The sequence below is a fragment of the Pleurodeles waltl genome, chromosome 11, assembly GCF_031143425.1.
Source record: "Pleurodeles waltl isolate 20211129_DDA chromosome 11, aPleWal1.hap1.20221129, whole genome shotgun sequence".
Lineage (NCBI taxonomy): Eukaryota > Metazoa > Chordata > Amphibia > Caudata > Salamandridae > Pleurodeles > Pleurodeles waltl.
In genome coordinates this window covers 711,443,368-711,471,363 of record NC_090450.1, presented here as the reverse complement: position 1 = coordinate 711,471,363, position 27,996 = coordinate 711,443,368, and the positions used below count along the sequence as shown (strand labels likewise).

At 44.9% G+C, this 27,996-nt stretch overlaps 1 protein-coding gene across 4 annotated transcripts; it reads left to right on the top strand.

Moving 5' to 3' along the window:
* Positions 1 to 12: 12 nt before the first annotated feature.
* RNF181 (ring finger protein 181) lies at positions 13 to 22,957 on the top strand. Of its 4 annotated transcripts, XM_069214365.1 has the most exons (7): positions 106 to 163; positions 377 to 440; positions 16,465 to 16,561; positions 17,043 to 17,176; positions 19,502 to 19,617; positions 20,614 to 20,688; positions 21,768 to 22,957. In XM_069214365.1, exons 3-7 carry the CDS (start codon positions 16,476 to 16,478, stop codon positions 21,825 to 21,827), a joined length of 471 nt encoding a protein of 156 aa, XP_069070466.1. In that variant the 5' UTR covers positions 106 to 163; positions 377 to 440; positions 16,465 to 16,475; the 3' UTR covers positions 21,828 to 22,957. The 4 variants fall into 4 exon arrangements, with proteins under 4 accessions (XP_069070465.1, XP_069070462.1, XP_069070466.1 ...); XM_069214364.1 differs by lacking the exons at positions 106 to 163; positions 377 to 440 and adding an exon at positions 13 to 80; XM_069214361.1 differs by lacking the exon at positions 377 to 440 and having other exon boundaries at positions 62 to 163.
* Positions 22,958 to 27,996: the final 5,039 nt, after the last annotated feature.

The window sequence follows — 27,996 nt, the reverse complement described above, 5'->3', positions numbered from 1 at the left end:
CCTTTCTGGTTGGCTGCCTTATTGTAACTCAAGCTAGGCTGCTGCAGGCGCTGGGTCATCCTGGGGAACTCGACCCGGAAGTAAGTTAGCGATTTCTGTTTCTTGTATTTTGGCAGGACTGTTGCCGTAGCTGGGTCATCCGAAACAGGGACCGGAAGTAAAGGTAAGTGTTTTACTGTCATCCCAGTGTTCCGCAGAATCCTGAGGAGAAATCGGCGCACTTTAAAAGAGATTTCTCTACTGGAATTTTGGTATGTTACTTAAAAGATCATTGTTATGTATGTATACATCACTACTGTTATAAAAAGTCTGGAAACAGCAGTTGCCTAATAGTTATGTTATGTTATTTATTTATTTATTTTGTGATTTGTTATAGCAAGGACATGGTCCGGACGGATCAGAGCACTTTGCAGAACAGATACCAGACAATCGCAGTAGAGGTACATTGGAGATACGACAGAGCTCTGACGTAGTAACTTGGAAACTAGCCTCGGCTCAGCAAACATTCGTGGGCAAATCCCTTAATCTCACCTTCATGAAAATGTGTAATGTAGTCTGGTTCTCATGTAAAGTGCTCTAATTCTCTGGACCAAGTTTGCACTATTTAAAACCTATTTATGTTGCTCCTTGTCAGTTCGGTGTATAACGATACTGTTACTTCACAACTGAGTATATGCAGGTAGAAGGTCAATTCTTTTTTGCATGTTAGGCCATAAGGTTACAGAAGATAGGTCCTTTCAGGGCTCCATCCTCCCTCCTATCTTCTAGTTTCCACTCCACAGCACACATCAACATTCTAGTACATCATTCATTTTCAGCCTTCCAGACACCAGCTCAGATATGCAGATAATGGGGACAACCTGGATACTACGCACCTTTCTTTCTTACAAAGAAAAATGTTCACAAGCAGTTAATGTACAATCCATCACAATAACTCAGTGTCCGGCATGTCACTTAAACATTTACTCCACAAAAACCATTTGAACTCTCTAATACGCAGACCGAATACAAAGACAACACATAGCAGTCACAGAAACTCTGCGACGGTCAAGACAAGAGGCACGCCACACCTCACTGAAAACAAGGAAAGGAGACAACAGCTTGTTGTGACTACTTTTTCACAACACTATTGCACAATGGTCCAAGACGTGCAAGTCTCCCAACCTCCTCGGTTATGAGGTCCTTCCACCACATGTGTGCACACTTCCAATGATTATTCATAACATTGGTGTACACAGGATATATGGTCATGCATGTGCAGTAAAATGAAAGCCAGGGAAGGAAACCCTCCATCTTCCTTTGACAGAGAATTTTCTTTCACCGGTACTCTATTGCATCATTCACTCCCAGTACTCCAGACACAAGCTCAGACATAGAGGGAATAGGAATAACCAGGATACTACATTACTGTAATCTCTACAGTGTCTGTATATCTTGGAGGGCATTATAACCATGTAATTACACGGTATTTGTGCCATTCAAATTGCTTCCTTGTGAGTCCTGCTAACTAGTGGTGCACAAGATGTCTTGTGTTCTTATGTGTTGAGTTCCACCTCGTTAAACTGGATATGTGATGTATTTACAGAAATACAGCGAACAGACACTACTAAACCTGAACTGCTGTGGCACAACCACGATGTCTAGTCATCCTACATCTACTGTAACTTCATAGATGGTTGCATAACACTACTGTGACTTCTCCATACATTCATCCACTGTGATCTTATAGCTGTGACTGCACCCCTGCTTTGTCCTCAAATCTTATTAAATATCTTTGCGATCATCTCTAATCCCAGTGCAAAAGGCATGGCACAATTCAAAGAGATGCACAAGCAATTGGTAAGAAGTCTCCTATAATTACGTTAACACACAGAGATCATCAAACATGACTCTACTACTCAACCAGATACCAAATTGGGCACAATGCCAAGAATCTGTCATAGCAGATGGCCAGGACTCCGATCTTTGGTGGCAATCCTGGATTAGCATTGTGAAGTATCCTAATTCAATTGACAATGCTACAAGACTCCAACGCTGGCTGGTAGTAACATCAATGAATCAGTCAGACAATTTGTAAATCGCGCTACATACCCGTGAGGGTTTCAAGACGCTGGGGGGGGGGGGGGGGTTGAGGGTAGCGGGGGGTGATCCTCTTGTTGGCCGGGAGCCTGTGAAGGTCTCTTAGGTGGTGGGTGATGTGGCAGTGGCGAGGGATGTTGAGGATGAGTCGGCGGAGGCGTTTTGGAGGTGTTGGAGGAGTTTGGATGAGATACCGGTGTAGAGGGAGTTTCCGTAGTCGAGTCTGCTGCTGATGAGGGCCTGGGTTACTGTTTTTCTTGTTTCTGTTGGGATCCATTTGTAAATTCTGCGAAGCATGCGGAGGGTGTTGTAGCAAGAGGAGGAGATGGCACTGACCTGCTTTGACATGGAGAGTGAGGAGTCGAGGGTGGAGCCGAGGTTTCGTGCGCTGTCGGTGGGGGACCCAGTGTGGATGGCCACCATGAGTTGTCCCAGGAAGAGGGGGTGCGCCCAAGGATGAGGACCTCAGTTTTGTCCGAGTTCAGTTTCAGCCGGCTACCTCTCATCCAGTCGGCAATGGATTCTAGTCCCTCGTGGAGGTTGGTTTTGGCGGTGTGCGGGTCCTTGGTGAGGGAGAGGATGAGTTGGGTGTCATCGGCGTAGGAGATGATGTTGAGGTTTTTCTGGCGGGCCACTTGTGCGAGGGGGGCCATGTAGATGTTGAACAGCGTCGAGCTGAGGGATGAGCCCCGGGGTACGCCGCAGATGATGTTGAAGGCTTTGGATTGGTACGGGGGGAGGCGGACTCTTTGGGTTCTGCCAGTGAGGAAGGATGAGGTCCATTCGAGGGCTTGGTCCTGGATTCCTGCTGCGTGGAGGCGGGATTTTAGGGTGTGGTGACAGACGGTGTCAAAGGCGGCTGATAGGTCTTGGAGGATGAGGGCTGATGTTTCTCCGTTGTCCAGGTGGCTTCAGATGTCGTCTGTGGTGGCGAGGAGGGTGGTTTTGGTGCTGTGGTTGCGTCTGAAGCCGGACTGGGAGGGGTCGAGGATGTTGTTGTCTTTGAGGTACTGAGTGAGCTGAGTGTTGATGATTTTCTCAATGACCTTCGCCGGGAAAGGGAGCAGAAAGATTGGCTGGAAGTTTTTCAGGTCCTTGGGGTCCGCCTTTGGTTTCTTGAGGAGGGCGTTGATTACGGCGTGTTTCCAGCTTTCCGGGAATCTTGCAGTTTCGAAGGAGATGTTGATGGCTTTCCGTAGGTGTGGTGCGATGGCTGTGTCTGCTATGTTGAAGATGTGGTGTGGGCAGGGGTCTGATGGTGATCCGGAGTGGATGGAGTTCATGGTCTTGCGGGTATCGTCGTCGCTGATGTTGGTCCAGGAGGTCAGTCGGCTGGAGCGGATGGAGTTCGTGGTGGGTGGGGTAGGAGCGTCCAGAGTGTGAGGGGAGTTGAAGCTGTCTGGGATGTCCGTGATTTTTTTGTGGAAGGCGGTTGCTAGGGCGTAGCATGGTTCTTGGGAGGGGGTGATGTAGTTGACGGTGGCGTTTGGGTTGGAGAGTTCTTTTACGATGCTGAAAAGTTCTTTGCAGTGGTGGGCGTTGTCTTCTAGGCGGGTTTTGAAGGAGGATCTTTTTGCTAGCCTGATGAGTTGGTGGTGTTTGTGTGTGGCATCCTTGAGTGCCGTGTGGTTGTCTAGAGTGCGTTCGATAAGTCATATTTGCTTGAGTTTTCGGCAGTGGCGTTTGGAGGCTTGGAGGTCGTCGGTGAACTAGGTGGCTTTTTTGTTGATGTGGTTGTTGGAGGGTTTTCTGAGTGGAGCAAGGCGGTCGGCGCAGTCGTTGATCCATAGCTTGAGGTTGTGTGCCGCGATGTCGGGGTCGGTGGGGTTGACGGGTGGATTCTGGGCTAGGGCGTTGATTAGTTGAGATTCGTGACTTTGCCCCATCAACGGCGTGGTGGTTGTTCGGTGAGGTGGTGTTCTGTCTGTTTCTTGAAGATGAAGTGGATGCAGTGGTGGTCGGTCCAATAGAGTTCGGAGGTATGGTTGAAGGTGACGTGGTTGCTTGTGGAGAAGATGGGGTTAAGGGTGTGACCGGCTGTGTGGGTGGGTGTGTTGACGAGCTGTGTGAAGCCGAGGTTGTCGAGGTATTCGGTCAGGGTGGTGGAGTTGGTGTCATTGTTGTTTTCGAGGTGAAAGTTCAGGTCCCCCAGGAGGATGTAGTCCGTGGAGGCGAGTGCGTGGGTGCTGGCCAGGTTGGCGATGGCGTTGCAGAAAGGTGTCCTGGGGGTCTATAGATGAGTGTCCCTCTGAGCGTGGTGTTGGGGTCGGTGCGGACTTGGAAGTGAAGGAGTTCGGTGGCGCTGAAGGAGTCGTCCAGGGTGGTTTTGACTTCGAGGGTGGCTTTGTGGACGATGGCTATGCCTCCTCCAGTTCTGTTGGTGCGGTCTCGGCACGCGACTTTGTATCCGTTCGGGATGTCTATGGCGATGTCGGGTGCTGAGGAGTCGTTCCACCAAGTTCCGGTTGGAAAGGCCACATCTGGGGAGGTGGAGTCGAGCAGGTCCCAGACTTTGATGGCATTCTTGCGTGCTGAGCGGGTGTTGAGGAGTATGCAGCGGAGGTGGTTGGTCTTGATCCTAGGAGGTATGTGGGCTCTGTTGCAGGTGAAGCTGCAGTTGTGGCAGGAGAAGGGTCCGTGCGTGCTCTTTGGAGAGGCCTGGAAGCAGGTGGTGTCTCGGCTGGTGTTGAGTGCGTGGAGGGTGTCGGCATTGTAGCGAATGCTGGCGGGTTGCTGTTGTTGGGGCCAGGGGTTCTGGTGCTGGGCGCGGTCCAGGCGCGGATGGGCGCAGACGGGGTTTGTCGCACCCGCTGCACACGTGCGCTGCGCGGACGCGCCGCGGCTGCCATAAGAGGAGTGGAGGGTGGGAGTGGCAGCTGGAAGGCGGGAGGTCCTAGCGAATGAGAGGGCTGGGGGGTGGGGCCACAGGAGACGCAGCGGTGGGAAATGGAGAAAGAAGGAGGCAGCAAAGGAAACGGTGAGGGGGAGGGGGCTGGGGCCGCAGGGGACGCAGTGGTGGGAAATAGAGAAAGAAGGAGGCAGCAAAGGAAACAGTGGGAAGGAGGGGGGATGGGGCCGCAGGGGACGCAGCGGCGGGAAATGGAGAAAGAAGGAGGCAGCAAAGGAAACAGTGAGAAGGAGGGGGGAGGGGGCTGGGGCCGCAGGGGACACAACGGCGGGAAATGGAGAAAGAAGGAGGCAGCAAAGGAAACGGTGACAAGGAAGGGGGGTGGGTCCGCAGGGGACGCATCGGCTGGAAATGGAGAAAGAAGGAGGCAGCAAAGGAAACGGTGAGAAGGAGGAGGGAGGGGGAGGGGGGTGGGGTCAGCAGGGGATCCAGTGGCGGGAAATGGAGAAAGAAGGAGGCAGCAAAGGAAACAGTGAGAAGGAGGGGGGTGGGGCCGCAGGGGACGCAGCGGCAGGAAATGGAGAAAAAAAGGAGGCAGCAGCAAGGAAACGGGATGGAGCGCGGAGGCGGAGCAGGGAGCGACCTGCCTGCAGTAGCAGGGTCAAAGGTTGCTCCTTTACCTTTACATTAGATTTTATCTCCTTTGCATTTGTGTTTATTCTGACCTTTATAGCTAGGTTTACCTCTTCCATTACCTCAACACACTGTGTGTGTGTGGAGGGGGGGGGGGTGTTTACTATGACCATGCCGCTGTGCAAATATCTTTTTGATGTTCTCGTTTGAATGTTTATTTCTTTATTGTGTCTAAACATGTTTATGTATACCTCCACTGTAGTCTTGCCGCCCTGGTCATATTTTGCTGAGAACTCATGCATGTGTGTGTGGATATTTGCTGCTACTGCCTGCTCTCTGTGTATGTTTACTATGTACACAATCTTGTGTTGTCTAGCGCAGTCTTCACAAATTATTTGAGTTCTTGGTGCTTTGTGAAGCCATCTATCTTCTTCATACCTGATATGCCAACATGAACCTTGTGCAACAGTTCCATTAATCTTTTCTTCACACTCTCCGGTACCATTGAGCTAATTGCCTTAAATAGATTGGCTTTCAGCACTGCTAAGTCCCGCCACACTATAGTTGATCTACAACTTTCCTTTTCCTTTTTCTCTTGGCCAACTGCCACTGAGAAAATGCAAGTCCTCTTTAATCTCTTTGTTCAGTTCTGTACTTATCTTCCATTTCACGTCACTAATAGCTCCCTTGCAACTTCCACTGGTACTTCTTAGTCAAAATGCTCCCCTTCACTTAAAACACTGGTAATCATGACAGTTGAAACTGAAATTCTTGCAGCAACGCATATACTTTAAATTGGAAGTAAACTCCTGTAGGTAATATATCCATTTAGCCAAGAGTGGCTTCACCTTCATTCTTCATAGAGAAAAACAACATTTAATCATTTGTGGATAGCTCAAACATGCTTCCAGAAATATATGTCTTAAAATGCTTGACTTCTCACCAGCAAGCAAGTGCCCCTTTTTCAAAAATACCTTGTGAGCTTTATGCTCCTCCAAATTTTCGTGATGCAAACACCATCAGTGTTTCCACTACTCCATTTTCCTTTTTCAACATGACTTTGAGGCCATATGCATTGTCATCATCAAACGTGGTCTTATTATATGGTCTCAAGTTCACCAACTCCACCTACAATTTCTTTATCTATTGAAACACCTCTTTGGACCTGCCCATCTGTTCAAAATTGGCATTGTTCTTCATTAATGCGCGCAGAACCCTAGTCTTAAGTGAGTCACAAACTTTCAAACAGCGCTTCTTCACTTGCCTTCACTAACTTCATTCTTGGCCTTGTCAGTCTTAAGGTCAATCCAGCTCCACTTAAAACTTCCCAACACTTTCCTTAACTTGCCATCATGCAGCCCACAAAAAACTTTTGCATCTGTCTCTGAAATATGGCTGAAGTAGAAGCTAATCCAAAATGCAAGACAAGTTCCATTTTTCTTTCTGTTCTCTTTAGTATATATATTGCTCCATAAGCCTCGCTCATTGAGCTTGACGTTTGTTTCCCAACAGCAGATAATTGTAAATTTTTGTCCCATTTTTATCAAGTGTTCTTCAGGACACACATTCGTACTTTATTCCTGTGCACCCAAAACATTATCAAAAGTACGCTCATCAGTAACAGTGAAAGATGAGCATGACTCGACCCACATATTCAAATACACACCTTTTACTGCAGAGGTACAACTTTGGGGGCGCCTCCATTACAATGTGTACAGCATTTTCATGCTACGTTACACATCTAGTATTACCTCACAACTTCAGTGATTTTATACTTTTTCTTCTGGACTAAATTCACACTCTTAGTTTTGCGTTGAGAGCTTTGCACACTCTTGAAAAATGTCCTGTTTTTTTGACATTTGAAGCACATAACCTTAATAGCAGGGCAGTCAACGGTCATCGCATCATGTGTTATGTTTTCACAATGTTGACCTCATTTTCTGCTCACACTAGCTCTTTTCTCACTAGCTTTGAATTTATCCTTGCTCTTCTCAAGCTCACTTTTTTTGATGCCCTTGGGCAACACGTTTATCGTTCTTACACCCACTCATTTTGTTCTTTTGATTCAGACCCTTAACATATCTTGGAATGCTCTCCAACCTTTTAATTTTTTTTTACAACTTTCTTCAATGCAGGCTCTTTTAACACTTAAAAGTTTCTTCCAAATGTTAAGATTATTAGTTCTGTAGATAGGCTGATCTTTACTAATCTCCTTATGGGACTCTTGGAATTCGCATGTGTAAGCAAGAATGCGCAAAACATATGTACTGTTCAATATTTTAACCTGGTTGTTGTTCTCAAGAGAAATACTTAGGCTTCTCCGCTAATACATTTGCATTAGCCTTATAGCTTTCCTCCAGTGCACGCTGGGTTTACATAAATTAGTCATCCTCTTCATCCACAACCTCTTCTTATCTTGTGTAGTTAATTCCCACCTTCGTCGCCCAAAGTATGTCTTAAAAACCCTTATTTACAGTTTGCTTCAAATAGTTCATAACTTGTCTCTTCCAGGTCACATTCTGTTATCCTGAGCAAAGCGTCTTAAACTTCATGGAAAACATGCATGGCCAGCAGCAGATTTAATGAAGAACTTTGCAATGGATCTGAATCATAACATTAGCTGATGCTGCCATCATATTTCTTAATGCTACGTGTATTGTGAACACAAATTTATTTTCCTAGTGTGACAGGTTAAGCACTTTGTTGTCAGCTGGTACCTTAATGGTGAATGCGTCACAGTCCCAGCAGGTTGCAAACACACAGACATTCCCATGTCCAAGTGTACTGCAACACAGAGGGTTAGAGGACCCACTGGACATGCACACATTTGTCTGATCTCTAGAATAGTGTGGCTGAGTAGATGCACAGCAGAAAGTGTACTCTTTGCCTACTGATGTTGTCACAGCTGCAATGTTATTACTGGAGTTTAACAGTTTCTTCCCTTCTCCAAGTGCGAAACCACAGGATAACAGCAGCGGCCAGTCTATAGTTCACCCATCCTCTGGAGGGAGGCAGTTATTAGCTTAATCAGTTCATGAGTCAGAACTCGTTGCAACTAGAGGACGCTAGTAGCCCATGAAACATTATATCATCCACCATACGCAGGGTTTCGGTGGAAATGTGTTTTATTGGCAGATGACACAGTATCCCAGTGAGGAACTACCAGCATCCCTAGTCAGGCAGCAACTGACTCGTCCAAAAGATTCCTGCTGCTTTGTACCCAAACTTTATACCCCAAATTCCTCATACTGACGTTCTATATAGATTTCAACTATGAGGGTCCAGTATGTGTTTTCATTGCAAATTTGACAGGGTAGTTGCAAAGCAAGTGTCATGCACACTGCTGCTTTAGCAACACATTTACAGTTAGATAGGTTAGTACACTCTAAAGTGAGAACGTAAAACCTTTGCTAGATTGCAATAATGGCCATTGAGTCCCCAAGGCCTTTTGTAACACAGAGTTACGAGTTTGACTTATTTTATGCTGTTTAAAATGAAAATCAAACTTGTTGATCTCGTGATTTTTAAAAAATCTGTTTTTCACCGCTCTTTGATGTGTTGGGGATTTGACATTTCCTCACATCTTTATAAATAGAAAGTACAGCAAAGATAGTACCTTAGACTAAATAGTTGGAACAAGGCCAGTCAAGGTCGTGATTAAATGTTAACTGTTCCTCATTTGCCCCTAAAAATGAGAACCAAAATCATAGTCCTGTTTGAATGGAAAAATGTAGCCGCTTGATTCCTTCCAATATGTCCCCTGTTCTGTAACATTTAACTGAGGACTAGCTATGAAGGTGTGGTTTGGGGAGTATGGCCAGTGGCAGGAGAAGTGCTGTCATCTTACTGCCCTTAGGCCAGCTGGGCCCACCATGGGACAGAATGCTATACTTCCATACCTCTGGATACATCTGACTGCTCATTAAACTGTGGGTCCAGGTTCTCGGAGTACATGTGGCTTGCAGTATTAGGCAGCCTCTTCCTTGTTTCTCCTATTCTGATCCCAGTTATACACCACCTTTGCACATATGTGCACATCTGCTGTAGGAAAGGCCAGTTTTCTGCGTGGTCACCACATATGTTTTCCATTCGCGGGACCATATATTTTTGCTGTCTATACAACGCTGTGCACTTTATCCCTGCTAACTAGTGGTAAAATGCCTGTGCTCGCCTTTTAAACATGGTTGAATTGGCATACTACTAATTGGTATATTTATCCTACCTATAAGTCCCTAATGTATGGTTCACAATGTACCCAGGGCCTTTTTGTTAAAAGTTGCCAGTGTACTGGAGCACCTGTTGCGCCACCCAGTGTAGCGGCAGTGTAAACAAGGCTTAGTAATCTGACTGTAGCAGTGTGAAAACTGCTATTTTTCACTGTGGCAAGCCTAGTTATCCAACATAGAAAAACAGGGTAGAGGTAAAAATATTAATGTTGTATATCGGGAATGGGAACAACTACAAAAATAACTAAACAATTATATTTAATAGTTATTAAAAACCGAATTCAATGGTGAAGTCAGATTTTAATAAATATTAAGAAAAATTAAGTTTTAGAAAGTTATCTTTTCACTTTCCAGCAGCTGTTAAGCATTTGAAAAGGTGGGAAATGCCTCCCAGGAACAAATAATAGCCTGACATGAATGGGCGGAGATGACTTCTTTGAACCTCCCAGAATATGCAGGTTGAAGATTGTGAGTGTTCTTTTTGATCTTACAGTGTCAAATCCTGCTTGAATGTCAAATCCTTTTTGACAGGTCGCCTGGGGTTACATATAACACTTTTGGGCCCACTTCTCTGTTTGCTGAAAAACTCTACCTTTGTTCTACCAGACGTCTCTCTGGCTTTACTGGGGATACAATAGCTGCCCAAAACTGGATTTGAGTGTTAAATGTCAGAGGACACTTGGATCACCATAGCCGATTCCTCACACACACCTCCAGCATTCAGAGCCAAAGCTGAAGACTTTTGCCATCTTGAAAATGGATGATAGGCAATGGATCAGATCATGGGATTAAGCCTCTAAAATCTGTACCCTCACGGAAGAGCTGTGGGATGGTGCAGAACTTAAGAGAGTTTGATTCTGTGCTCTAGTGAGCTTCTTCTCATTTCATTCTTCCACGGAAGTAGTGGGCTTCCTTTCCCCACAGTTGAGCGATTCAGGGGCTTTCCCTGCCCCTGCCTGAGAAGGATAAAGGCACTCTGTACCTTCGGCTCTGTGGGGAGTCAAGCCTTATGCCACAGGGCATGTTACTAGTCGAGGATGTGATTAGGAGGGCCTCTACCATTGTTTCCATATTCTGTGGCTCCACCTGGGTTTCATCCTCCTCCAGGGTGGCTTATAGGGTGTACCCCCAAGAGAAGAAAGGCTGATTTTGCTGCATGGCAGATAGCTGTCCTATGCCGTTTGGCCTTCAGTAATAGAAATTACTATACATTTTAAAAAAAACAGAAATTCACTGAAAAAAACAAATGTTACAGGGGCCTGATAGTTCAGGCTTCCCCCACGATCCCCAGCATTGGGCGAAACCAGGTCACATGTCCTGGCACCGGGATGGGGACCCCGGGGCTGAGATCAGCCTGGGAAGCACCCCACCCCAAAATTAGGCCCCACCTATAGGGAGCTGACTCTCTATGCAGTGTGCAAAACTAGGCACACTGTGCAGGGGGTCCAGGCAGCCACACATTGGTTTCCAGAGGTAAAAATTAGACCGCCTAATGTTCCAATTTTTAGGATAGCTGGTCGAGCAGTTAGGCTAATCCAGAAGATGTGCTAAGCATTTGTTGTACTCACAAATCCAATCATGCACCACACACATTCAATGAATAATTCAAAGCCAGAATTTATAAAAATACTTCAGACTTTCATATAATTTTTTAAGACCAAAATGGTTAAGATATGTTAAGTACTTTTTGAGTTATGATTTTTCAAATTTTTTAATAAAGTTAGTTTTTTTGCGTGCGTAATTACACACCATAGGAATCAATGGAAAGCCACTTAGAAAAAATGCATATAAAATCACACAGGTGAGTTAACAGTCTCTTCTTTTGCATGATGGTCGAGGTTGGTGGGCACACTGTGCCAGCTGGAGAGTCTCGGGTGGCTCCCGGTCCAGGTGGGAACAGTGCTGGAAAGTCTCTTGGCACAGTGCCACTTGGAGGGGCCACATGGAAAAGGAGCTGGTTTGCAGAATTAAAGGTGGTACCTTTTGGTCCCCTTGGGCTGTCGAGGTCGCAAGGGGTTAGGGACCCGTGGCACACAGCAGGTTCCACGATGCAGGCCTCAGGACGGCCGAATGCAGGGTGAGTTGGAGGTCTTGGAAGCTGTGCGCAATGGAACCCTTTGGAAGTGGAGGTAAGTCTTCTTCTGGGGGCCTTGCAGGACGACAAGGGCGCTCTGGTGGGAGGACCAGGGTGTTCCTGAAGTCCCTCGACTGGGGCTTCCTCCTAGTTCAGTTGCAGCTGTGGGTGAGCTGTTTTTGTTGTCCGACGTGCACTGACCAGTACCTGGGGTATTGGCACAACCAGCCACAGGAGGGCACAGTGCCACCAGAGTTGGCACATTTGTAGGTTTCATCTGGGCTGTCGTTGGTGTGTCGTCGGGTCCAGCTGCGAATTCCGGTTGCGGAGATATCGGCCAGTCGGGAAAGTGACCCTCACCGGTTTGCTGGTTCTTTGCAGGTTTCTTTAGTTTCTTGAATGGTTCCTCCATTCAGGAGGGAGACCTTGGGCTATTTGTGAAGCCTGTAGGTCCTCTGGGTCTTTTGAGGTCGGTCCAGTGATCAGCTCCCCTGCAACGGCGATTGTCAGGACTCTGGTGCAGCAAGCAGGGGTCTTGGAGCCTCTTCTGGTGCAGCAGGTCCTCCGTTCTCGTCCTGTTGGGTTCTTTGGTGCTGTCTTCTTTTCTTCCTGACAAATCTAGTCTCTTGGTCTAGGGGAGCCCACTAACTACTAAATTTAGTGGTTGTTTTAGGGGGAACCTGGTAGTGTCCAATGCGACACTTACCCTTGGTTGGCTACACCCACTACAGTGACCACTTCCTGTGGGAAGGGTCACTACCCTAAACCTCATTGGCTATTTTCCTGCCATCCAACATGGAGGAAAATGAAATGGAGGTTCCACTTCGCCTGCAAGGCCCTAGGGTGGTGCATGCTCAGTGAGACCCTCCTCCTACCCTTTGTGTGGTTTCCCGCCTTTGCTCCGGCCAAAAGTGGGGGTTGACAAAGGGGATAAGCCGTCTGCTGTTAGCAGCAGGCCTGGTGGCTCGAGTTTCAAGGGCAATATCCCTTTGAAGCTCACCGCCAGGAGAGTGCACATTCCTGAGAGAGGGGGTGTTAGCTCCTCCACCCAGGAAGGGCATTGTCTTACAAACCGGAGAGTTAGTTAGGGCTCTTCCCCCAAGGTTTGTATATTGGCCGCCTGGAGGTGGCATGCTGGATGGCACCAGTTGACAACCTTGCCAGTTAGGTTAGCTTTTGCAGGGGGCACCTCTAAGGTGACCCCTGTGTACATTTAGGGATAAATCCAATACTGGTACCAGTTTGGAATTATCTTTGTGAGCTGTTTGATACCAAACCATCCTGGGTGCAGAGTGGACAACATGTAGCTGGGGAACTTGTTTGACCAGTGTCCAGTACATGTATTTAAAATGGCTGCTCTGTTCACTCACTATGTCCTAAGTTTGGCAAGGACACGGGGGCCATATTGCTCATACAGCTATGCCCCCACATATAATATGGTGCACCCTGCCTTAGAGCTGGAAGGCCTGCTAGAGGGGTGACCTACCCATACCACATGCAGTGTAGGGTGGGCAGGGCACACAGAGAGTGTGCCATGTCGAATTTATCTTTTTAGGTTTGCCCCAGAACACTTAGCCTGCACTGGCAGTGCTGGGTGCATCTGGGTCCTAGAGGGTGGCACAATCAGTGTTGCTGTCCTCAGGGGCCTACCCCTAATATCCCATGCCCTGGGTATAGGTGTACCAATTTACTGGGGACTTAGAGTGACATTTAAGATTGTTTCCAATTGTGCCAAGCATCACAACAGATTTAGGGAAAGAGGTCTGGCCCAGGGAACCTAGTTAGCAGGGGCCCTGGGCACTACAACTTCTAGGACACATCAACATCATGCAAACAGTGGTGGGCTAACTGTGCAAAAAGAGGCCTCCTCTCACAGTCCCTGGGGCCGAGATCGGTCTGGGGTGGGGGGGCAGCCCCCTTCCCCCAAAAAATATAAATAATTAGGCTGCACCCCAGTGGGATGGGATCCCCATGGCCAAGATGGGGCTGGGGGGTGCATTGCACCTCCCCCCAAAAAATTAAATATGTAGGCTGGGGGTGGGGTCCCCGGGGCCAAGATCGGCATGGGGAGGGAGGGTCGTACGGGGTTGGGTTGTTAAAGACACTGGCCACAGGCCAGGCCCTGTGGCCAACCCTGCTGTGCGCAGCCAAAGACAGTGCGCAGTGCAGGATTGGGTTGTTATAGGAGTCGGGGCCTGTCGGCAGGCCAGTGGTGGTTGGATTAACGTATAGTAATGAAAATTACTTTATGTTAAAAACACCTTAGAAATTCACTGAAAAAAATAAAGGTTACAGGGATGTTCTAGTTAGAAAATAGAATTTAAAAAAAACAGGAATTCACTGAAGAAACCAAAGGTTACAGGGACATTATAGTTAGGCTTTCACTTTAAAAGTACAAAACCATAGAAATTCACCTGCTATCTCAGGTAACTATAACTTGTGCTCTAAGGTAACATTAACTCGCACCCTCTCCATGCACTGCTAATTACCCCACATTATAAGTCACTTATGACACCTTTGATAACATCATTGGCAAATATCAATGTAACATTTGCAGTAAAGTTATTTAGCAGAAAACTGTGCTTGGCGGGGGCACGAGTTATAGTTACCTTAGGGAACGAGTTATAGTTACTTGAGATAACTGAACTATAACTGATGAATTTCTATTGTTCGGTACAGTTAAAATGTGAGCCTAACTATAACGTGCCTGTAACCTTTGGATTTTTAAGTGAATCTATATACATATAATATAGGAATTAAAAAAAATATCCAATAACACTTCTATTGTAGGAGTTGGTTTTTACCTCTACTGGTCATGTCTCTAACTTTGCCTTAGTCCTCGTTGTCTTCAAATTCACCTTTGCAATATGCTACTAGTTTAATGGAAAGCACTATTACAATTTGGGGAAAAAGTACACCAGCTGGTGTTTTCTCCTTTTCCTAGAGGTGCCACATTAATTCACGATACAATTGCATAGTAAATGCAATTTAATGCAATTTACTAGTTGTAGTTGCAGTTAGTGCTTTGTTATTCAAGACTAGTAAAATGTTACTTCATATGGAGTATTTAATACTCTACCCACACTTTCCTATTTGTCCTAGAACTGAAGAAAATGTTACAGCCAATATCTAGTCATGCACCACCATGCTTTCCCTGACACTAGCAATATAGCAGTTTAGAGAAATTTTTCATAAATCAGGTGTATTGGATGTTTTGTGCTTACTCTTGGGTAGGTCAAACAATTAAATGAAACATTGGCACATTAACAAGGAGTTGTGAGCACACTTACAGTTGACCTATGAACACAAATGTTTTTTCGAAGTGCCTGCTCCCAAAACAGTGTCATTCTCAAGCCCAGAAGAAGATGTAATGAGGCTATTTGTAGCCTTATTCACAACCTGGATTTAATAGGACGGAGTACCCCAAGAGGAATGATGATAAGCCTCAATTGCATTGTCTGTTCTTGTGAAATGTAAGTATCCTAATATAATGGTAATAGTAATTGAATTCATGGCAACATTTTAGAAGAGACAAGAGGGAGCTTTCAAGAAAATAATGTAATATTTCCTCCATTGACTTCTATTGGAGCAGAAACAATTTCAGGCGGGAGACGGCAAAATACAGACTTTTTTTTTATTCAAAAATCGGGAGTCTTCCGCCTAAATCGGGTCTATTGGCATGTATGTAATTGGCATGGAGGAACCTTTCTCTCCTTCCTCGGGCAAAGTGTTTTGCCCGTGCACTATTCCGATTCCTGTCAGAAGCCCATCACTACACAGTTGGATATAGAGGTTAGTTTTATTTCACCTCCCCCCTCACCACCACACCCCAAGTGAGCGGCCAAATCTCCAAACTCAGTACTAAAAGTGCCAACATTGCGACAGCTTTCTAATTTCTAAATGCAAGAAAGGAGAGAAGCATTTCCTCCTTAATCATTAGGAGTGTAATGGCAAGTAATTCGTACTCATTGAAACCTGTGGTTACTGGAGTTGTAATCTGCTACTTCAGATATCAGAGTGCGCAAGAGTAGGTGATCATTGAGGGAATTGCTATGATTGATGTGCAGAGGAGATGATGTAACAGCTTTTATTCAGGGCAAACAGACTTTCCTTCTGGACAGCTTGAGAGAACATTTGGGAGGATTTTCTTAGCCATGGGAACTATTAACTGAAGCAGAATTAATAATTGAATACCCAGCCAACCAGCACAATATAAAAACAGTGGATGTTTTGCCTCTTTAAATTATGCTAGTTTACTTTGCAGTTTTTAAGCTTGCACTTGCTCCACACCATGAACAGTGGGTTCTAAAAGGAAAATATTTTTTACTGTTTTTCATTTTTAGGGTAGGGAATGGAGCTCACAAAGGAGATCTGTAGAGCTGAATCATGGTTATACCCTCAAAGACATAGAGAAAGATGTCTATAATATTGATGTCATTGAATGTTGTTTTCTTTGTGTCCTGTTTTTTAAAGTTTATATTTCAGCAAAAGATACTACGACTGGATATATTGCACTCTGAATGTTTTATTTCACAAAGTAAGAAATGTCCATCTGGAATGATAATGTGCTGCTTATAAGTCCCATTTCTCTTCTTTGTTCGCAGCATTAATCACCATGGCATCATACTTTGATGAGCATAACTGTGAGCCAACAGACCCACAGGAACAATATCGACGAAATGCCCTGCTGGAGCTAGCCAGGTAGGTCCATCCATTGATTAGACCAGGGGGTGCAGAGTTTGTGCTTAGAGCACCAGCCTTGAGATAGGTTGTGCTTACGACAATCCATTAAGCAGGGGCCCCCGATCATGAGGGAGAAAAAGACAGGTGCAGGGCAGGCTACAAACTAAGGGCTTGTGGGCCTAGCCCTAAACATGTGCAACGAGGTTCAGAAAGAGGTAACAGAATTGGAGTGAGTGAAGGAGCATAGGGAGAGGAATATTTAATTGCACCCTCGGTCTGAGACACTGACGACCACGCTTTTTTTTTTGTTTTTTGTTCCCCACAGGGTAAGCTTGTTGTATTGGTTAAAACGTCTGTGGCAAGTAATTATTTTTGTGAATGTGTCCTGTTCTGTATTGGAGTAGTTTGTTTTGGAAACCAACATGCACGTAGCTTTATTTTTATTGTTCTCCTCCTCTCTTGCAATAGCTTTTCTAAATGGATGGTTCTCCTCTTGCAGATCACTCTTTAATGGAATGGTTTTCGAGGATGGCCCAATGGATTTTGTGGACTGGGATCACAGGTTGCCACCTCCCGCAGCCAAAGAGATTGTCAATAGTCTTCCTATAGTTGCCATAACCCCGGCACAGGCAGGTAAGTGACCTTCCTTCTGCCTTCTCTGTTTTACTGTCATACCCTGATTCAGGTTGCTATGCACCAAATGTGGACAGTTGTGAGAGCTGCCTCCTTTGATGACCAGATCTTCAAGGGACTCATCAGTGCTCTCTGTTCCGCATCTCTCTTCACAACAGTTTGCTTTCATGCAGTCGTCGGAAAGCTCCCAACTTTTTATCTGTGACTCGTCAGTATTGAGAATGGTAGAGAAGGGAACCCTTCCTGCTGATCCCCATGAAGGCCCTCTTACCTGCTCCAAAGCAGGAACCTGCTTTCATGCAGTGATCATAAACCCACCATTGCGACCCTTCACTCCCTTTCCTGCAGTGAACAGAAAATCACAAGTATGCCATCTCTGACCTGTCACCCCAGAGAAAGTACACTTTGGCTGCAGTGACTAGAGAAGTCTTTTTAGCTTGTCAGTGACCCATCACCTCACAGAGATGTTCCCTTTACTGCAGTGCCTGCCCCTTCAACCACCACACCAGCAGGGGACTTATTTTCCTGCCCAGAAGAGAAAGCCTTGGTCCTGCCAACAGTGGGCTATCACTCACAAGCAGGTATCCCTTTCCAGTAGTGGACTTTGCTGGTGTCGGTTCCATCTCCCTTTGACATGATGAAGGAATACAGGGCCAGATGTATCATATTACTGTTTTGCATTTCCTAAATAGCGAATTTAAAGAAATGGCTATTTGAGAAATGCAAAATGATATGTATGAAAATAGCCAATCCCCAATAGCGATTTCTTAAAATTCGCAATCGCTATTAGGAAATCGCTATTAGGGAATGGGACTCCATTCACACCTACAGGCCTGAAGGCCCTTAGATGCGAATTGTCTTGCATTTCTTAATTTGCGAATTCCAGCTAGGAATTCGCAACGTAGGTAATGCAAATCCATGGGTGCTGGAGGCTGAAGGCACCCTTTGATGCACCCCCCAAAAAACATTGTGCACATGTAAAGCCCACACCTGCCCCAGGGCCATGATTGCACTACATTGCACTTTTAAAAATGCATTTTAATCATTTTTTAAAAATTGCACATGGCTACCACCAACTTGGAGTTGGTGGTAATTACAATTCCTAAATGCCCATTTCACATTTAGGAAATGCATGATACATGTGCATAGGGAATCCCAAATAGGTATTCCCTATTTGCGATTTCCTATTTAGAGAATCACAATTTGCAATTCGCAATTCACAAAATTGAGGCTCAATCCTAGGGAATCGCTATTTTAGCGATTCCTTAAAATTGCACTTTGAATGCCTTTCATAAATCATGAAAGGCTATTTTGCATTCGCAAACAGTGGAATTCTGCGATTCGCACTGTTTGCGAATGCAAAATAGTTTAAAACATCTCACCCATAGTGTCTTCTTCCCATCACACTGGCCATGACTTATACACCTGGCCCTTTCCTGCAGAGCAGAGGTGTGTAGAGGCCAGCTTTACTACTAAATGTATGGTGAATTTAAAGGTGGGATGAAGGTGTCCCTGGATCCTTTGATAAGTAGATAATCATCTTGGTCTACCTTTGGTGAGCGCCCTTGTTTTGTGTCTAGTCCTTGCAGAAGGCATGCGAGGAACCTCACTTTATTGACAAAGTTGCTGAACTAGGGGAGAAAGAATGTAGGGATAGCAGTGGATACCAGTAACTACATTTAAGTGTTTACTGCACAGACTCTGTTTGAGGACTGCAGTATAATGTAGTGCCCAAAGCACCTATTGTGGACATTAATGCTAACATCTAACATGGGTGATAGCATGGTATCTCAATTAACCTGCCTGATAAAATAGGTGGGTCCTATTTTCAAGTTTAGAGTTAGATCTGTGCTGCACACAAATAGTATGTCCCTCATAGCTGCTGTAAACTGTTATCTTTCATTTTTGAGGGCTTGGGAACTGTTTAATTAACCTGGTGACTTTAGGATATCAGGCTATGATGTATTATTTGTAATCATCATTAGCAACACAATTGTGTTGCCTTATTTGTAATCATCCCCATGAGAAGAAACTTTTAATTTTGTATGAACAAAAGATTCAATCACAATCATAAAACTCGCTTCTTATGATAAATTAAGTTATTCTATTGCACTTTATACTGCCTTCAAAATAATAACCAGCACTTGAAAAGGGAAAATAAAACGTTTTAAAGTTTTAATTATAAAACTTCCAAATACTTTATATCCTAAAAGTGTTTGGTGATTTTCTGCCAGTAATCAACTTTCATTCGCATAAAGGTACTCTGCAAGGTGAGAGCTGTACTTTTCAGTCTACTGATTATTGTGTCTTTATTCACCATAACAGACAAAGGCCTCAAGTGTCCTGTCTGCCTGCTGGAGTTTGAGGAAGAGGAGTCTGTGAGAAAGATGCCTTGTGAGCATCACTTCCATTCTGCCTGTATCCTGCCTTGGCTAGGAAAGGTAGGTGTTTTACTGTATCCTGTACTTGGTATCAATACATGTTTCAGATCAGAAGACCCAGTCAAAGGGGAAGGGGCATTGATGCTGTTGTAAGCAGCACGTCGGGCCTTCTCGAGAAATGTCATGTGTGTGTTCACCTTAGGGAATGTAGACTCCCTCCCAACCCCCCCAGCACCACCCACCCCACTCAAGGGCTCTCTACCGGAACCAGTAGAATGGGTTGAGACTTGATCTGTATTCAATTTGTGCTTCTATGTGTACTCTCCTCAATAATCCATGGCAACATACCAGAGACCCCATTCACACCACAGGGCCACTTGCACACTTGACATGTCTGTACCCAAGGCCTAATGTCCTATGGTCAAATTTCACAGGTCCCATTGACATACCAAACCCAAAGATCCATGCAATACTCCACTACTCCATTCCACAAGTTCAGGGACCCATCCACAGTGCAGGATTCATACCACTGGCCCAACAAACAGCATCTACCCTAAGGCTTTCCAACAACCTCAACTAACTCAGTACCGAATCTCATCCCAGGCCTCAACAGCATCAGCTTCCCCAAAACCCAATACCACAGGACCCATTCTCACACCAGGGCCTTGTACTTCAACCTCACTCACACTCCAGAGCATTCTCACGCCCTATACTGCATGTCCCTACCACTATTGTAAAGCAAACAACTCATACTGCACCCCATTGTCCTTTATTACAGACTCAGCTGACTTCCCATACTACAGGCTTTCCCATTCCACAGCGCCCGACCACATTCCTGACTGGTACCCTTGAAACCCACAGACTCCTACCCTAAGTAATTTAGTTTAGAGGTGAGCGCTCTGTGAGGGAGGTCCCTTAAGTTATACATCTAGCTAGTCGAGCTGTCCGTTTGATCACAGTTAAGAGGCTAGCCTTATTGTAAGGAGATTTTATGATAAATAATTTTGCAGAGGGTGTTGATCTCCCATTAGGGCTTACAGTTTCTTCTTGTTGCAGACCAACTCCTGCCCGCTGTGCCGGTTTGAGCTATTAACAGACAATGAAGAATATGAGGAGTACAAGAAGGATAAGGTAACGTAGTAACACTTCCCTCCAGCGCACATACTTGTCATAAATAAGGGTGGTGGAGAAATACTAAACTAAGATCAAGGGATAAGAGATTAATAGAGACTGGAATGAAGCAGGATGGGAAGCGGAGGATGAACTAAACTGTATTAAAGCAGAAAGTATCTAAAGAAAGTAGGGAAAAGAGGAAGAGACATAAACTGCTCTAGAGAGCACCACATAGGCTGGAAACCGTTGAAGACAACAGCATAGCAGTAGAATGGTGTAATTACTGAGAAGATGGAGAGGCCACAAGGAGCAGTGCTTAATTTAAACCGGTGGTTTCCTTCCTGGGTTCAGCACTGGCACTTAATTGTCAACACCAGGACTCCTGACAGCCAACCACATGGTGGTGCTGTTTGTCAAAAGAATTTATGAACACAATGGTTGTTTTTATATATATATATACACACACACACTACTGTGTGCCATCCAAATCTATAAAAATTGCTTGGGTGGCTGGTATTAGTCATTTTTAAAGTATAAAAAGTCTAAATTGTTATGTTAGCGCTATGGATGGTGCAAGTTGCAGTGTTTGCCTAACAAGGGCGCTGGCAATTATTTCTTTACAAATTAAGTACTGCCATGACTGATGATAAGAACTGTTATGGAAAAAAAGAGATGAGTAAAGGAGGGCAAAAGTATGAGTTACTGAAGGGAAAGGAATGAAAAACTATAACTTTTAAGATGAGAATAAAATCAGAGAGAGTAGGAAGTGCCAAGATGAAGACCATAGTCTTCAAATGTTATGAGGTCACTGATTGCTGAAAGGAACAGTAAAAAATAGGAACATCTGAAAAAATAGAGTAGAAAGAAGAGAGAGCAGGAACTCCTGAAGTGAGAGGAAAAGAAGAAAAAATGTGAACTTAAGAGAGGGGAAGAGTTTGCAGAACTCAAACTGCTGAGGAGAGCGATGAAGAGTACAGATGCAGAGAGGTTATGGACTGCAGTGACATGAGTGGAAAAAAACTGGGTCGGCTTGGTTGACTAGAAATAATAGACCGGATCTGCCTTTTCAGTCACTTCAACTTCTTGGTAACTTGCAGGTAAGGAGGCAGCAGCGTGAGCACCGTCTGGAGGACCTGCATGGTGCAATGTATACGTGAAAGATCTGGCAAAGCATTTCCTTGCACCTGAGGCCTTCTCCCCTTATGACCATCAAGCAACTCTGTGAAGACCTTGCCTGCACAGCCATCCTGTCACAGCTCAAACACAGGGTCTGCTCAACAACTTACTCTCTTCTCACTGGTAATCAATCAGACAGCATCAATGTGAATTTACTCCAAAGCTCATCGCAGGCTTTTCCCTAATTATGAGGTGTTCACTAGCAGCAGGAGGGCTGCCACAGTGAGTTTACATGGAGGATATGTGAGTTTTTACATTATGTCTCCCTGTGTGTTGTTAGGCCTTCAGTGTTTTCCTCCAATGTGGCAGAGCCTCTGGTATTCCATTGAACAGAACGTCTTGTCATGGGCGTAACAAGAAATCAGGAGTAACAGCAAGACATTCCTAGAGCAAAGTTGTGTTTACTGAGCACACAATTTATACAGACTTCTTTGAAACTAAGAATTTTTAAATAAATGGAGCACAAAGTATGCCCCTAATTCTTGAGTAAACCACCCACACTTGTATAACTGAGTGTGTGTGTGGAGCGAGTTTATTTTCAGTGAGATTAAATTTTAAATGGTGCTTACAACGAACAATAAAGTTTGTCATAATTGAATGTTCATTTATATTTTAAATAGTAGGAGCCTGATTCAGTGGATATGACTTGCTTCTAAACTTCCTAATTTTAAATGAATTTATTCATGTTCGATTACTTAAAATCATTACATGTGAAAAATAATGTGCAGCAGTTTCCTATGTGCAAAGGTAGGAAATATTAAAAATCATATTTAAAAAATGCTGTCAGCAATACTTCTTAAAAAAAGAGCAGCATTTGTAAACAACATCAAAATTCTTAAAAGAAAGAGCATCGTGTGTATTGTCTTTTCTTGTCTTACATCCGGAATAAAAAGTCCACAGGAATAGAGCAAAATTCAAGAAAGTGTGGAGTGCTTGTATTGCAACGTGTGCCTGCAAGGGCCGGACTAACTTTGCTTGTATCCCTTAAGATGTTCAACATATGCAGGCAATGGACCCCAAGGAAAAAAAGAAGAAAGTGTATGAGGCACACTGGAACTTGTCCGTTGTCACCCTGTTGAGATGTTAACAACATTAAAATTCTTAAAGGAAAGAGTGTCATGGTATTGTCTCTTCTAGTCTTGCATCCAGGTTACTCTGAGTAACAAAATCGCAGTTAGTGCAAAAGGCAAGAAGGTGCAGAGTGCTCGTGTTGCAATGTGTCTGACCTCAAGGGCAGACTAACTTTGCTTGTATCCCTTAAGTTGTTCAACGTGTGCAAGCTCTGGACCCCACGGAGGGGAAAGGAGAAAGGGCATGAGAACACTGGAACTCCTCAGTTGTCACCCAGTTAAGATGTTAAGAAGTGCGGATCGAATACATCTGTAAATTTCGCCAACCTTGCTTTGGTTCTTTGTGTATTGGCAGAGAAACACAAGTCCAAGGCTTTTCTGCAAGGTCTGATACCGTTGGCCCACAATAAAGGAACTAGCAATCGATGGCGGTGAGCCAGGATTCTCTGCTGCAGTTGCAAAGTCTGCAGGATATTGTCTCATCCTGCCTGGCCCAGGAGGGGTTAAAATCCATGATTGGAGGGCAAGGAGCCTCATGGAAATGGTGTTCTTGTGTGTCTCGGCTGTGAGAGCTTAATGAAAGTAGGGCTGAGCCTTCCCCGGTGTACAGGAGCTGCCGAGTGCCTCGAAGGTGAAGGTGCGACAGAGCCTATTGGTATCCTGTTCAAATGAGGTTTTCGGGACCTGCACATTGCTATTTTCCAGACTGGGAATGGTATATTCGGCAGAGTAAGTTGGCGGCCTCGATTTTCACACAACTGATTGCCTCTGCAAGATAGATTTGCCATGGGGGACCCTCCTCCTCAAAGATTGATTTTCAAGTGTGGTCTCAGGGGCCCACAGGTTCCTAATGGAATATTTTACTAGTACCCCTTGGCATACGAGGTCTGGTCTCCTGAGGCCGAGCTCCAGTCTCAGCCTCGCTTTTCTGGCTTCCCAGGGTCAATAGAAACATTTTTTATATGCTGAGATTTGAGTGCTCATGAGGTGCATTTCCAGTGTGTTAGGGAAGGCTAAATGGCTGTAGTTTAGAGCTGGGAACAGTTTTGCTCTCAGGACTTTTAGCATTGGTTTCACTGTTGGGCTTTGCAGGCGATAATTGAGCCGTTTCAGGTTGTGGGTGACTTGGGCACTCCTGCTTTTAAGATGTGGGCCTTGGGTTTGGCTACAAATTAGTACAAGAGTATTGGGCCAGGATTCTCACCCTACTCTACAACTATGCCTTCGCTACCGCTATGATTCCAGCCTCATGGAGAGGGTCAATTCTCTTCCCGATTTACAAAAAGGGAGACTGCTCAAACAGGACATATTACCGGCTCATCGCCCTCTTATATCTAGAAGCAAAATCCTAGGTATGCATTCTGTTTGAAGAGATGGAAGCCTGGGCAACAGAAGAAAGTGTCCTCCCTTATTTTCAATCTTGTTGAGCAAGGTGGTCTGGGACAGGAAATGGATAGAAGGATGTTGTTTCTTTTGCCTGGTCGTCCGTATATAGGAGCTTCACATAAGTGAGCCATTCCCTTTCCGCCACACCATTTTCCTTAGTCTGGGCTAAGTTGCTGAGGCTGTTAATGTGACTCCAGAAATGGGAATAATTCTCTTTAAGAAAGGTGAAGATCTTCAACCATTCCTCTTCGTTTTTGTATTTTTTCTTTTTGCCATATATTCCATCTGTAAGCTGCTCTGAATGCTGAAATCGTTTCTCCGCAGTAGCCTTTATTTTTTTTGCCTCTTCCTTTGGACGCCAGGGCCCTTCAGAGATTGCCTTTGCTTGTGACGAGTTCCTTTGTTGTAGTGAGAGGGGCAGTAGTTCTAGTAGGGTAATTCCTTCTCCGAGGGAACCTCTGTCCACTCCCCTGATCTGTTCGAAAATCTTCGACAAGTTCCTCCCAATGCTCAGTGATGTAAGTGTGCTGGATGGTTTAGCAGCTGACTGTTTTCTTGTGATCCAAACGAAATGTTTTGTGGCGAGGTTCACTGTCCATTTACTTCTGGGAAGGACCTTATGGCATTCTTCCCCGTTTGGTACCCGCAAATGACAGTAATTGTGGTGCCGCCTTGGTATCTAGTTGCTGGTTGCACACAGGGGTACATGATTGCTGTTGCCCCTGTCATCTAAGTCGAAGGTGTAAAGCTTAAGAGATAGCAATTCGCTGATGAAAATGTAATCAGTGATGGACATATTCCTGAAGGTAGGAAGAATTTGACATTGAGGATCAATTGCAATTGCAAGAGGGTTTAATGCCAGTATTTTCTGATGCTAAACAGGGTTGACATAGCAGTTGATTGACAGCATTCGGAAAGGTGGGGGCTCGCAATTTAGACAGAGGCGGCATCGCCCCTCCCACAATCCCCACTCCCGCCCTCCACTCCCCCAACCAGCAGTAGTAGTTGCTAACCTTTAACCCCTTCGCTGCCAGGCATTTTCTATCTTCTGTGGAAACCTTTTTATGCCTATTTGGGGTAGTTCCTGCTTAGGCCCTCATAACTTTTTGTCCACAGAAGCTATCCATGCCAAACTTGTGTCCTTTCTTTTTTTTTAACATCCCAGGGATTCTAAAGGTACCCAAAGTTTGGGTTCCCCTGGAGGAGACCAAGAAATTTGCCAAAATACAGCTAAACTTTCGTTTAAAAAAAACAAATGGGGAAAAAAGGACTGCAGAAGAAAGCATGTGGTCTTTTGCCTGAAAATGGCATCAACAAAGGGTTTGTGCGGTGCTAAAATCACCTTCTTCCCAGCTTTCAGGAACAGGCAGACTTGAATCAGAAAACCAAATGTTTCAACACAATTTTGGCATTTTACTGGGACATACCCGATTTTTTTACTATTTTTTTTATGCTTTCAGCCTCCTTCCAGTTAGTGACAGAAATGGGTGTGAAGCCAATGCTGAATCCCGGACAGCTAAACATTTCTGAAAAGTAGGTAAAATTCTGAATTCAGCAAAGGGTCATTTGTGTAAATCCTTTAAGGTTTTCCTACAGAAAGTAACAGCTAAACAAAATAATATTTAAAATGAGGTGAAAAAGGAGCCATTTCTGTCTCCGTTTTCTTCTATAACTTTTTCCAGCTATGGTAGATTTAGAAAGTAATATACCATTGCTGGATTCTTCTGGTTGCGGGGATATATAGGGATGTAGGTTGATCAAGAACCCTAGGTACCCAGAGCCAATAAAGGAGCTGCACCTTACAGTGGGTTTTCATTGTATACCGGGTATTCAGCAATTCATTTGGTGAAATGTTAAGAGTGAAAAATAGGTATCAAGGAAACTTTTGTATTTCCAAAATGGGCACAAGATAAGGTGTTGAGAAGCAGTGGTTATTTGCACATCTCTGAATTCTGGGGTCCCCATACTAGCATCTGAATTACAGGGCATTTCTCAAATAGACGTCTTTTTTACACACTCTCTTACATTTGGAAGGAAAAAATGTAGAGAAAGACAAGGGTCAATAATAACACTTGTTCTTCTATTCTGTGTTCCCCCAAGTCTCTTGATAGAAATGGTACCTCACTTGCATGGGTATGCCTAATGCCCGAGATAGGAAACGCAACATGGATACATCACATTTTTACATTGAAGTCTGTAGGTGTTTTTTGGTGTAAACCTGTGGATTGTGTCCTCTAGCTCAGCCGACACCTAGGGAAACCCACCACACCTGTGCATTTTTTTAAAATAGTCACCTAGGGGAATCCAGGATGGGGTGACTTGTGGGGCTCTCACTAGGTTCTGTTATCCAGAATCCTTTGCAAACCTCAACATTTGGCCAAAAAGAACACTTTTTCCTCACATTTCGGTGATAGAAAGTTCTGGAATCTGAGGAGCCACAAATTTCCTTCCACCCAGCATTCCCCCAAGTCTCCCGATAAAAATGGTACCTCACTTGTGTGGGTAGGCCTAGTGCCCGCAACAGAAATAGATCACACAACGATCAATGTTGGTCCTTGCATGAGGCAACTGTTGACCCTGGGGTGATCCATTCCTGACGCAGGCACTAGGTACAGGCACTCAAGTGGGGTAGTGTTTTTATCATGACAGGTGAGAAATCACTGGGTTGTAGGAATTTTGTGGATCCCAGCATATTCCTGTAGTTTGTGTGACAGAAATGCAAGAAAAAATTGAGTTTTGTTTCAACATTTCAGCTTTGCAGGGTATTCTAGGTAAGTAAACTTTGGGGAATCCACATAAGTCACACGTCTGTGGACTTTCCCGGATGTCTAGATTCCAGAAATGTCTGGTTTTAGTATGTTTTCTTATATGGCCACCGAGCCCAGGACCAAAAACACAGATGCCTACCTTACAAAACCAGTTTGTTTTGTGATATATAATTTTGAGGACTCCACAATACGATTTGGGCAGTGGAATTTAGGGCTGAACTAAATTGGGGAGCTCCCAAGAGAGCACTCTCTCTCTCTCTGCTTGCCGCCGCATTCACCTGCTCTCTGGGTTGGGCTAACCCTCTATTGTCCCGTTGCACAGACTGTGCTTGCGAAGGGTCAGCAGGACTGTCCTCATCACCTCCCCCATAATTACTGGAAGAGGAGTTATCGCATGGGACTCCGACGACTGAAAAATCACACCCAGAGTCTGCGCCATTGTCCTATCCCTCACATGCTGTCTCAGTTTCTGCTGTCCCTGTCTGATCCTATGTCAGAGCTGTCCTGTATAGCCCGAGAGAGGGCGTGAACAGCAGTCATCCAACAAGATGCCATCTCTGCTACTGGCTAAACTGTTGCTCTAAACCACTAACCTACGTAGACCGTCACAAAATTGCTGGTGTGTGTGTGATACTTGCAACAGTAGAGGTCACCTCACCTTCGCTTCTTCCCTCAATCTGCACGTTCTTTCAAGACACTCAAAAAACACTTTGTCACATGCCAGTCGTCACAGTCTTTAGCACCTCTAGCACCCAGTCCAACAATCATTATTGGTGTTCCCACTCCGATGTCCTCCTCCTCGGATTCCCTCACTACCACCCAGCAAAAGTGCACTTCATCTCTCCATAGCCGCTCCCGCACATACATTTAATTTGTATTATAGCTCAGGTAATGGCTGACTTTACTAATGTAGTCAGCTATTTACA